Genomic DNA, 14,400 nt, shown 5'->3' on the forward strand with positions numbered 1-14,400 from the left:
GTCATGAGGGAACTCTGTAAGTTGCTGAATATCAAACAGATACGGACATCCGTCTATCACCCGCAAACTGACTGCCTAGTAGAAAATTTTTATCAAACGTGGAAAAATATGTTAAAACGAGTAGTAGGATGGGAAGGGCTGGGGCCTCCTTCTGCCCTATCTTTTATGTTTGCAGTGCGAGAAGTGCCCCAGGCCTCTACTGGGTTCTTGCCCTTCGAATTACTATATGGCAGACACCCTCACTGTCTGTTGGACATAGCCAAAGAGGCGTGGGAGCAACAACCCACACCATATAAAAGTGTTGTTGAATGCGTCACCCAGATGCAGGAACGTATGGAAACCGTGTTGCCGCTGGTAAAGGAACATATGGAGGCAGTTCAGCAAGCTCAAAGTCGGGTGTATAATTGGCAGGCTCTGGTCTGGATCTTTAACCCGGGAGATTGGGTTTTGGTTCTGGTACCAACAGTGGGCAGTAAGTTACTAGCTAGGTGGCAGGAACCCTACGAGGTACTCAAAAAGGTTAGAGAAGTAAACTACAAGGTATACCATCCAGGGTGGCTGAAGCCGGAGCAGGTGTACCATGTGAGTTTACTCAAACCATGGAAGGATTGGGAGACCAGTACTGACAATAGCCCGCGGCTGAGTTTTCTAGGGGGAGAGGTTCTGGCCCCTCGGTCTGATGTAAGGGAAGCGGTTGCCACAGTGAAGATTGCTGACAGCCTCTGCTCTAAACAGACTCAGGAGGCCAGGGAGTGTACGTTAGCAGGAACACGGACGTGTTCTCAGACCTCCCTGGACGCCTAAGAAGTAGACCTCGAAGCTGTACTCTCTCAGGAGGTCAACGGGGAACAGCATCCCGTTGTCTTTTTAAGCTGCAAGCTCACCCCTGCCGAAACCAGGTACAGTATAGTGGAGAGGGAGTGCCTGGCTATCAAGTGGGCACTAGAATCTCTCCGCTACTATTTGTTGGGGAGAAAGTTCTGCCTGGTGACTGACCACTCCCCTCTCAAGTGGATGAGCCAGGCCAAGGACAGAAATGCCTGAGTCACCAGGTGGTTCCTGTCCTTACAGAACTTTAAGTTCTCCATGGAACACAGGGCAGGCCGGTTCCAGGGAAACGCGGATGCCCTGTCCTGGGTATACTATACGGCAGGTGTTCACCCCCTCAGGGTTGAACAAAGGGGTGGAGGGGGGTATGTAAGAAGGTACCTGGAATCATCGTGGATGGAAGTTATGTGTCACCGAGGTTCCTGGCCTCGATGACGTAAAAGCCAGTTTTTATGTGTCAGCAGCAGCTATTGCTAATTGACACCTTGAAGATTTAGCATGGCTGTCAGAGTTGATATGGGACGGCTCTTACTGGGAGTAGTCAAAGTGCTGGGTGGGTGACTACTCCCCATGTTCCAAGCCGGGTTTTGCCAGGCATAAAAAACAGCCAGCACTGCCAGGTGTGGTGGATTTACCTCGTTCTGACAGTGGAGCTCAGGAATCTGTGTGCTGTGAACTGAGGGCTGTGCTGGGATTTGAGGTTTGAGCCAGAGGGAGTTCTTCCAATTCACTCGGGGTTGCGGTACTTCTCCCAAGGGCACCACAATTTGAGAAATTTGGAGCGTGTGCGAGTTTCCCAGTGGGCTAATTCCTCAAATCTAAACAGTTGGTCTGTTTTCTCGGTCCACATTAACATTGAAAGTGGTGAGTCGTTCTTCCAGAGGAGGGGTATCAACAAATGGGCCGCAGTAAGAAGCATGGTCGGAAGGTCAGTCTTGGCAGGGGTAAGGGAGTCGTTGGGGCACCAGAGGAGTACCAGTTTTGCATCCAGACGCACCTTAGAGGCGCATATCTGGTTAATTGTGGTCTCTATTTGAGACCAGAAAGGGCAAATTTTACTGCAGAACCACCAAAGGTGGCTATCAAGTGGGCACTAGAATCTCTCCGCTACTATTTGTTGGGGAGAAAGTTCTGCCTGGTGACTGACCACTCCCCTCTCAAGTGGATGAGCCAGGCCAAGGACAGAAATGCCCGAGTCACCAGGTGGTTCCTGTCCTTACAGAACTTTCAGTTCTCCATGGAACACAGGGCAGGCCTGTTCCAGGGAAACGCGGATGCCCTGTCCTGGGTATACTATACGGCAGGTGTTCACCCCCTCAGGGTTGAACAAAGGGGTGGAGGGGGGTATGTAAGAAGGTACCTGGAATCATCGTGGATGGAAGTTATGTGTCACCGAGGTTCCTGGCCTCGATGACGTAAGAGCCAGTTTTTATGTGTCAGCAGCAGCTATTGCTAATTGACACCTTGAAGATTTAGCATGGCTGTCAGAGTTGATATGGGACGACTCTTACTGGGAGTAGTCAAAGTGCTGGGTGGGTGACTACTCCCCATGTTCCAAGCCGGGTTTTGCCAGGCATAAAAAAACAGCCAGCACTGCCAGGTGTGGTGGATTTACCTCGTTCTGACAGAGGGCTGTGCTGGGATTTGAGGTTTGAGCCAGAGGGAGTTCTTCCAATTCACTCGGGGTTGCGATACTTCTCCCAAGGGCACCACAATTTGAGAAATTTGGAGCGTGTGCGAGTTTCCCAGTGGGCTAATTCCTCAAATCTAAACAGTTGGTCTGTTTTCTCGGTCCACATTAACATTGAAGGTGGTGAGTCATTCTTCCAGAGGAGGGGTATCAACAAACGGGCCGCAGTAAGAAGCATGGTCGGAAGGTCAGTCTTGGCAGGGGTAAGGGAGTCGTTGGGGCACCAGAGGAGTTCCAGTTTTGCATCCAGACGCACCTTAGAGGCGCATATCTGGTTAATTGTGGTCTCTATTTGAGACCAGAAAGGGCAAATTTTACTGCAGAACCACCAAAGGTGCGACAAGGAGTCGACTTCTGTTCCACACCTCCAGCACTGCTCCGGAAAGTCCGGATGGAGCCTGTGCAGGAATTCTGGCGTTTTGTACCAGCGAGTCAGTAAATTGTACGAATTCTCTTGAATTTTGATGCATCGGTTGAAACCATGCGAGTGAGATAAGATAAAGGCTTTCTCTGGCTCGGTAAAATGGATTGTGAGTTCCTTTTCCCAGGCGGACATAAAGTGCAGTGTCGGAGGGGCAGAAGAGAGAAACTCCTTGTAAAGTGTCGAGAGTTTTTTTTTCGGTATCTCGGAAACACCAAGCTTTTTCTCTAGCCAAGTAGGCATATCAGTAGCAAGGGGAGGTAGCTTAAGAGCGTTAATATCTTGGCTAAATGCCCTGGTAGAGAGAAAGGAGAGGGCTTTGACCCTCGGCAGAGTGTGGATCCTGTCCCATGCCAAGTACCCAGTTAAGGGAAGTAATGTCTTGTAAGGTGAGGTCAGACAGTAGGCTCCAGACTCCGGAAGGTCTGAGAATGTCGGGGTGAATATACAAACCGGATTCCCAAAAAGTTGGGACACTATACAAATCGTGAATAAAAACTGAATGCAATGATGTGGAGATGGCAACTTCTAATATTTTATTCAGAATAGAACATAAATCACGGAACAAAAGATTAAACGGAGAAAATGTACCATTTTAAGGGAAAAATATGTTGAATCAAAATTTCATGGTGTCCACAAATCCCCAAAAAGTTGGGACAAGGCCATTTTCACCACTGTGTGGCATCTCCCCTTCTTCTTACAACACTCAACAGACGTCTGGGGACCGAGGAGACCAGTTTCTCAAGTTTAGAAATAGGAATGCTCTCCCATTCTTGTCTAATACAGGCCTCTAACTGTTCAATCGTCTTGGGCCTTCTTTGTTGCACCTTCCTCTTTATGATGCGCCAAATGTTCTCTATAGGTGAAAGATCTGGACTGCAGACCGGCCATTTCAGTACCCGGATCCTTCTCCTACGCAGCCATGATGTTGTGATTGATGCAGAATGTGGTCTGGCATTATCTTGTTGAAAGATGCAGGGTCTTCCCTGAAAGAGATGACGTCTGGATGGGAGCAGATGTTGTTCTGTTGAATATATTTTTCTGCATTGATGGTGCCTTTCCAGACATGCAAGCTGCCCATGCCACACGCACTCATGCAACCCCATACCATCAGAGATGCAGGCTTCTGAACTGAGCGTTGATAACAACTTGGGTTGTCCTTGTCCTCTTTGGTCCGGATGACATGGCGTCCCAGATTTCCAAAAAGAACCTTGAATCGTGACTCGTCTGACCACAGAACAGTCTTCCATTTTGCCACACTCCATTTTAAATGATCCCTGGCCCAGTGAAAACGCCTGAGCTTGTGGATCTTGCTCAGAAATGGCTTCTTCTTTGCACTGTAGAGTTTCAGCTGGCAACGGCGGATGGCACGGTGGATTGTGTTCACTGACAATGGTTTCTGGAAGTATTCCTGAGCCCATTCTGTGATTTCCTTTACAGTAGCATTTGCTGTTTGTGGTGCAGTGTCGTTTAAGGGCCCGGAGATCAAGGGCATCCAGTATGGTTTTACGGCCTTGACCCTTACGCACAGAGATTGTTCCAGATTCTCTGAATCTTCGGATGATGTTATGCACAGTTGATGATGATAGATGCAAAGTCTTTGCAATTTTTCGCTGGGTAACACCTTTCTGATATTGCTCCACTATCTTTCTGCGCAACATTGTGGGAATTGGTGATCCTCTACCCATCTTGGCTTCTGAGAGACACTGCCACTCTGAGAAGCTGTTTTTATACCCAATCATGTTGCCAATTGACCTAATTAGTGTTAATTGGTCTTCCAGCTCTTCGTTATGCTCAAATTTACTTTTTCCAGCCTCTTATTGCTACTTGTCCCAACTTTTTTGGGATTTGTTGACACCGTGAAAATTTGAATCAACGTATTTTTCATTTAAAATGATACATTTACTCAGATTAAACGTTTGATCTGTCATCTACGTTCTAATACAAATAAAATATTGACATTTGCCATCTCCACATCATTGCATTCAGTTTTTATTCACAATTTGTTTAGTGTCCCAACTTTTTTGGAATCCGGTTTGTAGTTCTGTAGTAGGTGCAGGGGGAGGTGGATATTGGGGAACCTGAGGTCTCGGGATTTATATAGTTTGGCCCATTCCACCAACATGCCTTTCCAAATGGGGGAGGTATAGGAGTTATTTGGGGTGCATGTGCGGATTCCCCACAGGATAAGTCCTTCTTTATAGGTGATAAGAGCACCTTCCAGTTGTACGCAAAGATTTGGGGGCTGGCGTGAGAGGAGAGAAAAGCACCTGTTTAGAAGCGACGCTGTATAGTAGGTTTGGATGTCGGGCAGACCAAAGCCCCCAAATCTCTTTTCTCTCGTCAATATTGAGTAAGCTATCCTAGAGGACTTGCCCGCCCACATGAACACAGATAACATACGGTGTATCTCCATAAAGAAGGAGCGGGGGAGCCAAATTGGTAGTGTTTGTATTAAATACAAGAGTTTGGGTACTATGAAGGCTTTAAGGAAGTTCTTCCTGCCTATCCAAAAGATAAAGGTGAGTTTAAGGGACTGTAGGCGTGTTCTAATATCTTTGAGTAGGGGGGCGTAGTTGAGACTAAATAGGTCATCTTGGTTGGCTGAGATTCGTATCCCTAGGAACGTGATATCATGGGGGGCCCAAGCAAAGGAGGTGGTGCGTTTGAGGTTCTTGACTACACAGGATTTGCAAGATACTTTCAAGGCCATAGATTTGCTATAATTAATCTTGAAATTAGAGATCCATCCAAACTCTTCGAACAGAGAGTGGAGCCGTGGGAAGGAAATCGTAGGGTTTGTGGTCATAATTAGCATATCATCGGCAAATGCTGCGGTGATATGGGTACAAGAACCCATCTTGATACCTTTTAATATATGGGTCTTGTCTGATCTTGCATAGCAGGGTTTCCATTACTATGACAAAAAGAGACGGGGAGAGGGGGCATCCCTGTCTAGTGCCATTGGATATGGCAAAGGCAGGTGAAAGAGTACCGTTGACTTTGACCCTGGCAGAGGGGGACGAATACAAGATAGCTGCGATAAACTGATCAGGGAAGCCAAATTTCGACAGGGCCGCAGGTATATACTGCCAACTGACCCTGTCGAAGGCCTTTTCCGCGTCGGTACTGAGTAGGGCTAGCGGAGTAGAAGTGCTCCGTGCCCAATTCATGAGATGGAGGAGGTGGGCAGTATTTTCGTTCCCCTGTCTGCCAAAGACAAACCCAACTTGCTCCCTATGGATGATGTCGGGGAGGATCTGCTGGATCTGCTGAGCCAAGATCTTAGCCCACCATTTTACATCCGTATTGAGGAGGGAGATTGGGCGATAGCTGCCACAGTTTAGGGGGTCTTTGTTCTCTTTATGAATAATCGTAATGTGGGCCGATAGTGATTGGGGAGGGAGTTGGCCTCCGTTTAGAAGGTGATTACACATGGAGCGGAAGTGTGGCACTAAGATATCTTGAAAGTTTTTATAGTACGTAATGGAGAAGCCGTCAGGTCCAGGGCTCTTCCCTGAGGGGATAGAGGCCAGTACTTTCCGCGTCTCAGTGTCCGTGATTGGGGCTATTAGATGAGTAGCCTGGGCCTGGGTGATATTAGGGAGATGCAGGGAGGAGAGAAATTTTTCTGTGGCGTCTGTGAGGGTGTTAAGTGACTGATTCGAGGGGGGTGGTAGGTTGTAGAGCTCCGTATAAAAGGTGCTAAAGGCCTTCGCAATGTCAGAAGTGGACTTAAGTCGGGTTCCTTTAGCATCTTTGATAGCAGAGATAAAAGAGTCTGAGTATTGTTTTTTAACTAGCGCTGCCATAAGTTTGTTCCCTTTATCGCCATTGGCGTATGATTTAAACCTGGATCGTAGGAGAAATTTGGCCGATGTTACATTGAGTAAGTTCTTAAAGAGGACCTTTCATCAGAATTAAACCTCTAAAGTAACTATGCAGGCATGTAGAGCGGCGCCCAGGGACCCCCCTGCACTTACTGTTATACCTGGGCGCCGCTCCGTTCTCCGGTAATTGCCTCCGGTATCTGTACAGTTAGGCTCCACCCAGGGGAACCTGCCGGCTCCTCCTTCTCCCATGCTGCAGCGCTGGCCAATCACAGCGCTCAGCTCTCTCTCAGGCTATGAGCTGAGCGCTGTGATTGGCCAGCGCTGCAGCATGGGAGAATGAGCCGACGGCAGGTTCCCCTGGGTGGAGCCTAACTGTACAGATACCGGAGGCAATTACCGGAGAACGGAGCGGCGCCCAGGTATACCAGCAAGTGCAGGGGGGGTCCCTGGGCGCCGCTCTACATGCCTGCATAGTTACTTTAGAAGTTTAATTCTGATGAAAGGTCCTCTTTAAGTTTAGTTCTTGCATCACTAAGTTCAGCTGCACAACTAAGTGCCTGTGATTGTTTGTGTACAAGCTCAAGCGACTCAATTTGGGACAAAAGGGTGGCAATAGCTTGAGAGCGCTGTTTTTTGATGTGGGAGCCGAGGGCGATAAGTTCACCACGGATCACCACTTTATGGGTTTCCCAGACAATGGGTGGTGAGGGAGGTGTGTGGTCGGCATTGTTCCGCTGGAAGAACTCAGTCAGTGAGGAGGTTAGTTTCTGGGAGTTGTTTTGGTCTAAAATGAGGGTATCGTTGAGGCGCCAATTCCATTCCATTTTCGGGAGAGTAGTCCATGAGAAATGTAGAAAAATTGGGGAGTGGTCTGACAGAGTAATATTACCTATCTTGGCGTGTAGGATCAATTGGGTGTGTTTTGAGGATAGAAAGAAGTGGTCTAGTCTATGGTATGAGGACTTGGCATGGGAAAAGAAGGTATAATCCCTACCTGAGGGGTTTACAGTGCGCCATGTGTCAAACACACCTAATTTTCTCAAGGCCAGTTTCAAACGCCTTAGGCGTATGTGTGTAATAGCCGATTTCCCAGAGGAGGAGTCCAAGCTAGGGTCTAGGGATACATTAAAGTCTCCTCCTAAAATGACAATACCTTCTTGGAAGGAGGATAGGAGCGAAAGGGTCTGAATCAGCCATTGGACCTATCCCCTGTTTGGTGCGTACACGTTGGCTAGCGTGATCTGGGTGTCAGCAATTGTGCCCTTCATAAACACATACCGACCCTCGGGGTCTGAAGAAGAAGCCGAGACTACAAAGGGGAGCGGTTTGTGAATGGCTATGCTAACGCCTCTGCTAGCCGAGCCATGGGTACTGTGGTTCCATTGCGAGAATTTTTTGGGTGGTAGGTTAAGTATCTTACCCGACCGGAAGTGGGTCTCTTGGAAGAATGCGATGGAGATCTTGTCTTCCTGCAGTAGAGATAGGATTTGCGATCTCTTACATGGCTCATTCAGACCTCTAAAGTTGAAAGAAGATACTATGACTTCAGCCATCACAGGGCGGTAGAGGGGAACAATGCATGCCAACAGTTGTAGACCAATCGAGCGTGGAAGAGGGAGGGAAGGACAAAAGGGAAAAAGCATCTGCAATTAAAGAAAAAGAAAGTTAAATGCAACAACCAGCATAAAACACATGGAAATGAAAGCTCTACAGAGCGCCACATGTTGAGGTGATCCTTTCTCATAACAGCGGTCTGCCGGAATCCATCGGGCGGGGGGTCTCATAGAGCACTTGAGGGCCAGAAAGAGGTCATCAGGGGGTCGGGTCGTGAACCAGATTAGATGCTGGCTAAACCCCAGCTTCTGAGGAGGGGTGGGGGGAGAGGTAGTATGAACTATAGAACTTAGTAATAACAAGGTCCCAAATAGAACGAAGAGGTAAAGTCTCTCTCGCGCCGTAACGATGGACATCATCAGGGTATCATCAGAGGTCACAGGCGGGGTGGCCACGGAAAGATGTGCCCTTGTAGAGGGCTGTAGAGTCGGTTATTGTCCCATAAGTGACATATCCTCTTAGCGATGCGGAGGAAGTTCGCAATTAGCGGGAGGTTGGTGATCCCGGTTGGATCTGGGTGCTTTACCCGCGGTGACAATGTTCCACTGAGCCGTGCTCGGAGGTGAGGGTATAGGTACACCTTGGTCGGCGGGCATCCAGGATGGTATCTCCAAAGGTGAAATACCCAGGTGTTCCCATGCAGCATGTAGGTCCTGAGGGGAGCGTATAGTAATCTGTCTCCCGTTTTTCATAACGGCCAGGCCGAATGTGTAGAGCCATCTGAACTGGATGGCAGAGGCCTTGAGGGCTTCTAGTAGAGGCCGGCGTTTCGCCAGCGTAGAAGGAGCAACGTCCTGAAAGAACAAGATCGGTGTGCCTTCAAATTCAAGGCGGTCTGCCTCCCTACTTGCTTTCAGCAGAGCCGCAGTGTCCACATAACTAAGAAGGCCACAGACAACATCTCTCGGCGGATCAGAGCCTTTAGGCTTAGGTCTCAAAGCTCGGTGGATCCTTTCAATTGTTATTTTCGCAGCTCTGTCAGTTCCCAGAAGATTAGCGAAAATTTTGCATGCGATATTTTTCCAGAGCTTCAGATGCGAATGTTTCAGGAAGGCCACGGATCCGAATGTTCCATCTGCGGCTGCGATTTTCCTGGTCTGCGATGCGCAGCAAAGCATCATTGAGCAAGTCATTATGCGATTTAAGTGCCGCGCATATTTCTCCCTCGTGGCAAATAATCGTGTCATGTGAATTTTCTAATTCCGCCACTTACTGCCCCATGCTGCGCAGATCTACCTTGATCTCTGCTAGGTCTTGTCGCAGGGGAGCCAGAGCGGAGTCCAGGACCTCCTGAAGAGCCTTCTTTGAAAGTGTTCCACTCCGTTTTCGGGCTCTGTAGTCGGAGATGTCAGATGCACTTCCTGCCTCTGAATATTCTTCTCCCTCAGAATGTTGAGATGCCGCCGGCGCCATCTTGGGAGTCTCAGCCACACGGGTCTTGGGCTGCTTCTTCAGGTATTGCTCCATGTCTGGCTGTTTGGAGCGGACCTGGGTGGGTTCTGCAGGGTCCTTGGTGCGATCTCTCCCCACTTTGCCCATTTGCGCTGGTGAAAGGGTGCTTTTGACTGGGTTAATCGCCAGCTAGTTGGAGGAGCTCAGCAACAGGCAGCCATTCAGTTAGGCGGCCAAGCCCCGCCCCCCAGTAGTTATATTCTTGTACATAGGAGAAGTATTATCGTGTTTATATTCCTGTATAAAGGAGCAGTATTATAGTAGTTATATTCTTGTACATAGGAGGCAGTATTATAGTAGTTATATTCTTGTACATAAGAGCAGTATTATAGTAGTTATATTCTTGTACATAGGAGGCAGTATTATAGTAGTTATATTCCTGTACATAGGAAGCAGTATTATAGTAGTTATATTCCTGTACATAGGAGCAGTATTATAGTAGTTATATTCTTGTACATAGGAGCAGTATTATAGTAGTTATATTCTTGTACATAGGAGCAGTATTATAGTAGTTATATTCTTGTACATAGGAGGCAGTATTATAGTAGTTATATTCTTGTACATAGGAGGCAGTATTATAGTAGTTATATTCTTGTACATAGGAGCAGTATTATAGTAGTTATATTCTTGTACATAGGAACAGTATTATAGTAGTTATATTCTTGTACATAGGAGGCAGTATTATAGTAGTTATATTCTTGTACATAGGAGCAGTATTATAGTAGTTATATTCTGGTACATAGGAGCAGTATTATAGTAGTTATATTCTTGTACATAGGAGGCAGTATTATAGTAGTTATATTCTTGTACATAGGAGGCAGTATTATAGTAGTTATATTCTTGTACATAGGAGCAGTATTATAGTAGTTATATTCTTGTATATAGGAGGCAGTATTATAGTAGTTATATTCTTGTATATAGGAGGCAGTATTATAGTAGTTATATTCTTGTACATAGGAGCAGTATTATAGTAGTTATATTCTTGTACATAGGAGCAGTATTATAGTAGTTATATTCTTGTACATAGGAGGCAGTATTATAGTAGTTATATTCTTGTACATAGGAGCAGTATTATAGTAGTTATATTCTTGTACATAGGAGGCAGTATTATAGTAGTTATATACTTGTACATAGGAGGCAGTATTATAGTAGTTATATTCTTGTACATAGGAGGCAGTATTATAGTAGTTATATTCTTGTACATAGGAGGCAGTATTATAGTAGTTATATTCTTGTACATAGTGGGCAGTATTATATTAGATATATTCTTGTACATAGGAGCAGTATTATAGTAGTTATATTCTTGTACATAGGAGCAGTATTATAGTAGTTATATTCTTGTACATAGGAGGCAGTATTATAGTAGTTATATTCTTGTGCATAGGAGCAGTATTATAGTAGTTATATTCCTGTACATAGGAGCAGTATTATAGTAATTATATTCTTGTACATAGGAGCAGTATTATAGTAGTTATATTCCTGTACATAGGAGGCAGTATTATAGTAGTTATATTCTTGTACATAGGAGCAGTATTATAGTAGTTATATTCTTGTACATAGGAGCAGTATTATAGTAGTTATATTCTTGTACATAGGAGGCAGTATTATATTAGATATATTCTTGTACATAGGAGCAGTATTATAGTAGTTATATTCTTGTACATAGGAGCAGTATTATAGTAATTATATTCTTGTACATAGGAGCAGTATTATAGTAGTTATATTCCTGTACATAGGAGGCAGTATTATAGTAGTTATATTCTTGTACATAGGAGCAGTATTATAGTAGTTATATTCTTGTACATAGGAGCAGTATTATAGTAGTTATATTCTTGTACATAGGAGGCAGTATTATAGTAGTTATATTCTTGTGCATAGGAGGCAGAATTATAGTAGTTAAAGTCGTTTACATATGATGCATTATTACAGTTATTGTATTCTTTTACATATCCCGTTGTCTTTTAGTATGCATCCTCAGGAGAAAAATCATCTGTTTTTGTTAGTGGAAGCTGTGGCGAATACGGGGGAAATGATTTATTACATGGCAGTCATTCAGAAGAGTGGCTGTCCTTGTAATTCAGGGATGTCTTGAATCCGCCAGGGTGCTAGCCGCTGATGCACAGTATCGCACTGTTCTGGGGATCTCCAGGTGTCTTCATGAGACTTTTCTTTTAATATTTGTGTGTTTTCTCTTGCTCTCTTGCTATGGTGCCGTGCTGTCTGTTTTTTCTGTTTTTCCATCATTATTTGGGATTAGTGGTATTTCAGCTGGGTTCAGCCAATTATAACCTCCATAATGTATTCCTTTCATTTCAGGTTCACCCGTTGTTAGTACGTGAGAGGAGAAGTGATCCTACCAGAACCAAATTCTTGAGGCGCACCGTCAGCGTCCCCGTGGAGGGGAAGCATCCTGACGAACACGGTACTGACAAACCTATAGCATGCAGATGTGGTGACATGGCGGCACACGATTCCCTCATGCACTATGATGGATTATATGATGTATTTGTGTTATAGCGTTACAGTAATCAGCTTATCAATCCCTCCACACAGACCGATAATACAGAGGTGAGGACATATAATGACCAGGTGTCATAATAGCAGGATATTAACCCTTTTATGACTTCAGACTTCTGTTTTATTGTACGGTAGAGTCACATGTGAACAACTGGTATCACGCGTAACCCTGTTCAGACTGAAACTGCACTTGTGGTGCTCTGTGTTGTGCCGCATTTCATGCCTTCCATATGATGTGAGCTCGGTTCATTTTCTGCTAATCTCCTCGTAGCGGTTTAGGAGAGAGAATTGGTGCCTGTACGGCGGATTCTGCACTTACCCCTGTGCTGTGTTGTGAGAAAGAAATGAAGCAGGGTATCAGTTTTTTTTATTTATATGGCGGCACAGTAGTCCACCCAATTTTCTGTCTGATAAAGTGACGCCTTATCGCTAGAGCAGTGTTTCCCAACCAGTGTGCCTCCAGCTGTTACAAAACTACAACTCCCAGCATGCCCGCACAGCCAAAGGCTGTCTGGGCATGCTGGGAGTTGTAGTTTTGCAACAGCTGGAGGCACGCTGGTTGGGAAACACTGCGCTAGAGTATGCTATCTCTTTACGATCGGTGGGCCTCTGACCTCTAGGTCCCCCACCAGTCCTGAGAATGAATAGACTGCTATATCAGTGTGTTTGCCTGCACAGTGGCGATCTGTCTACTTGCTCTGCACTGCAGTGAATGGGGCCCGATTTTAGAGCGGAGTGACAGGGAGCGCTTAGAGGGACGAGATATTCCAGTCCTGCAGCCCCTTCATTCTAAGGACCGTGGGGATCATAAAGTGGCGGCATTTCTATATAAAATCACCTTATAAGGCGTCTTTCACACAAACGTGTGCGCAATACACAGGAACCGTTCCGTGGGCATTCTGCATCACGGATGTGGACCTATTCACTTCAATGGGTCCATAAATCCAGAGATGTGGAACGGAAGCACGGAACAGAACCCTACGGAAGCACTACGGAGTGCTTCCATGGAGTTTCATCCCCTACTTCCGTTCCGCAAAACGATAGAACATGGATCTATTTGAGGACCAATTAAAGTGAATGGGTCTGCGATCCGCTGCGGCTGCCCCACATTGGGTGTTCGTGCATTACGGCCTGCAATTTGTGGGCCGCAGCACGGCCACGGGCAGACACGTTGGTGTGCAAGAGGCCTAAGTGGGGAAGACTCCATTAAGCTCTTACATAGATGTCTCTGAGATGTAAGGGTTATGTAGTGATGGAGTGACCTGACCCACGCAGTGATAATGGCAGCGGATGAAGCCGGCTCCTGCAGCTTCTGGACATATAGACGTGATCCCCCGATGGATGGGAACGCAGTATCCCGCTCGCCTAGACTATCAGCAGGCTGTACACACAGCCATGGAATAAGTCAGTGCTGTTAGTTTATCAGACACAAGGGGGCGGTGTGGAGACACTGTGTTGAAGTGTAGGTTTCTGATACATTGTAACGAGCTCTGCACCAGTGTCAGCTGGACATGGATCAGGATAGTCTGGACATAATGTGTCTTCACACATGGACCGGAATATGGATCCGTGTAGAATTTCCTGTGTGACTGGAATTACAGTATGATCTACATACGTGCAGCAGAGATCCGTCCCGTGATAGACACGTGATCTACCAAATGTGTCCATATCGCTGAGACTGGCCCCACGTCTCAGGAGGGATGCGATGGGGGAATGTTTGGTCGGACATGGATGGGATCAGCAGAGCGACATTCTTGTGGAGGTTTCACATCTGGGGCACAGAGACACAGCACACATACTGGTTGTCACAAGGCAGCGTCAGGATCCTCTGCAGCGTCCCCACCTGCTCTGCTCTGTGGCACCCATCCACTTTGCTGTGTCTTATGGTCCCCGTTCCTTACGGATCCTCCGGTCCACACTCCTGAAATCTCTACTGTGGCCCAACCCGCTTCCATTCACCTGACCAGGCGTGGGAGCAGTTAGGGACCACCTCCCTACTCAGCCTAGTTTCCATAAGTCCCCATAAGGCACCGACAGCCATCCAT

General features: G+C 46.4%; 1 protein-coding gene across 11 annotated transcripts in view; it reads left to right on the forward strand.

The window, feature by feature from the left end:
* SYNGAP1 (synaptic Ras GTPase activating protein 1) overlaps positions 1 to 14,400 on the forward strand; it is a 198,006-nt gene that overhangs the window by 71,462 nt on the left and 112,144 nt on the right. For all 11 annotated transcript variants that reach the window (XM_044305739.1, XM_044305745.1, XM_044305744.1 and 8 more), the window contains exon 3: positions 12,155 to 12,260. In XM_044305739.1, the coding sequence (XP_044161674.1) occupies positions 12,155 to 12,260 (106 nt within the window). The remainder of the gene's footprint in view (positions 1 to 12,154; positions 12,261 to 14,400) is intronic.

This window comes from Bufo gargarizans, chromosome 9 (genome assembly GCF_014858855.1).
Source record: "Bufo gargarizans isolate SCDJY-AF-19 chromosome 9, ASM1485885v1, whole genome shotgun sequence".
Taxonomy (NCBI): Eukaryota; Metazoa; Chordata; class Amphibia; order Anura; family Bufonidae; genus Bufo; species Bufo gargarizans.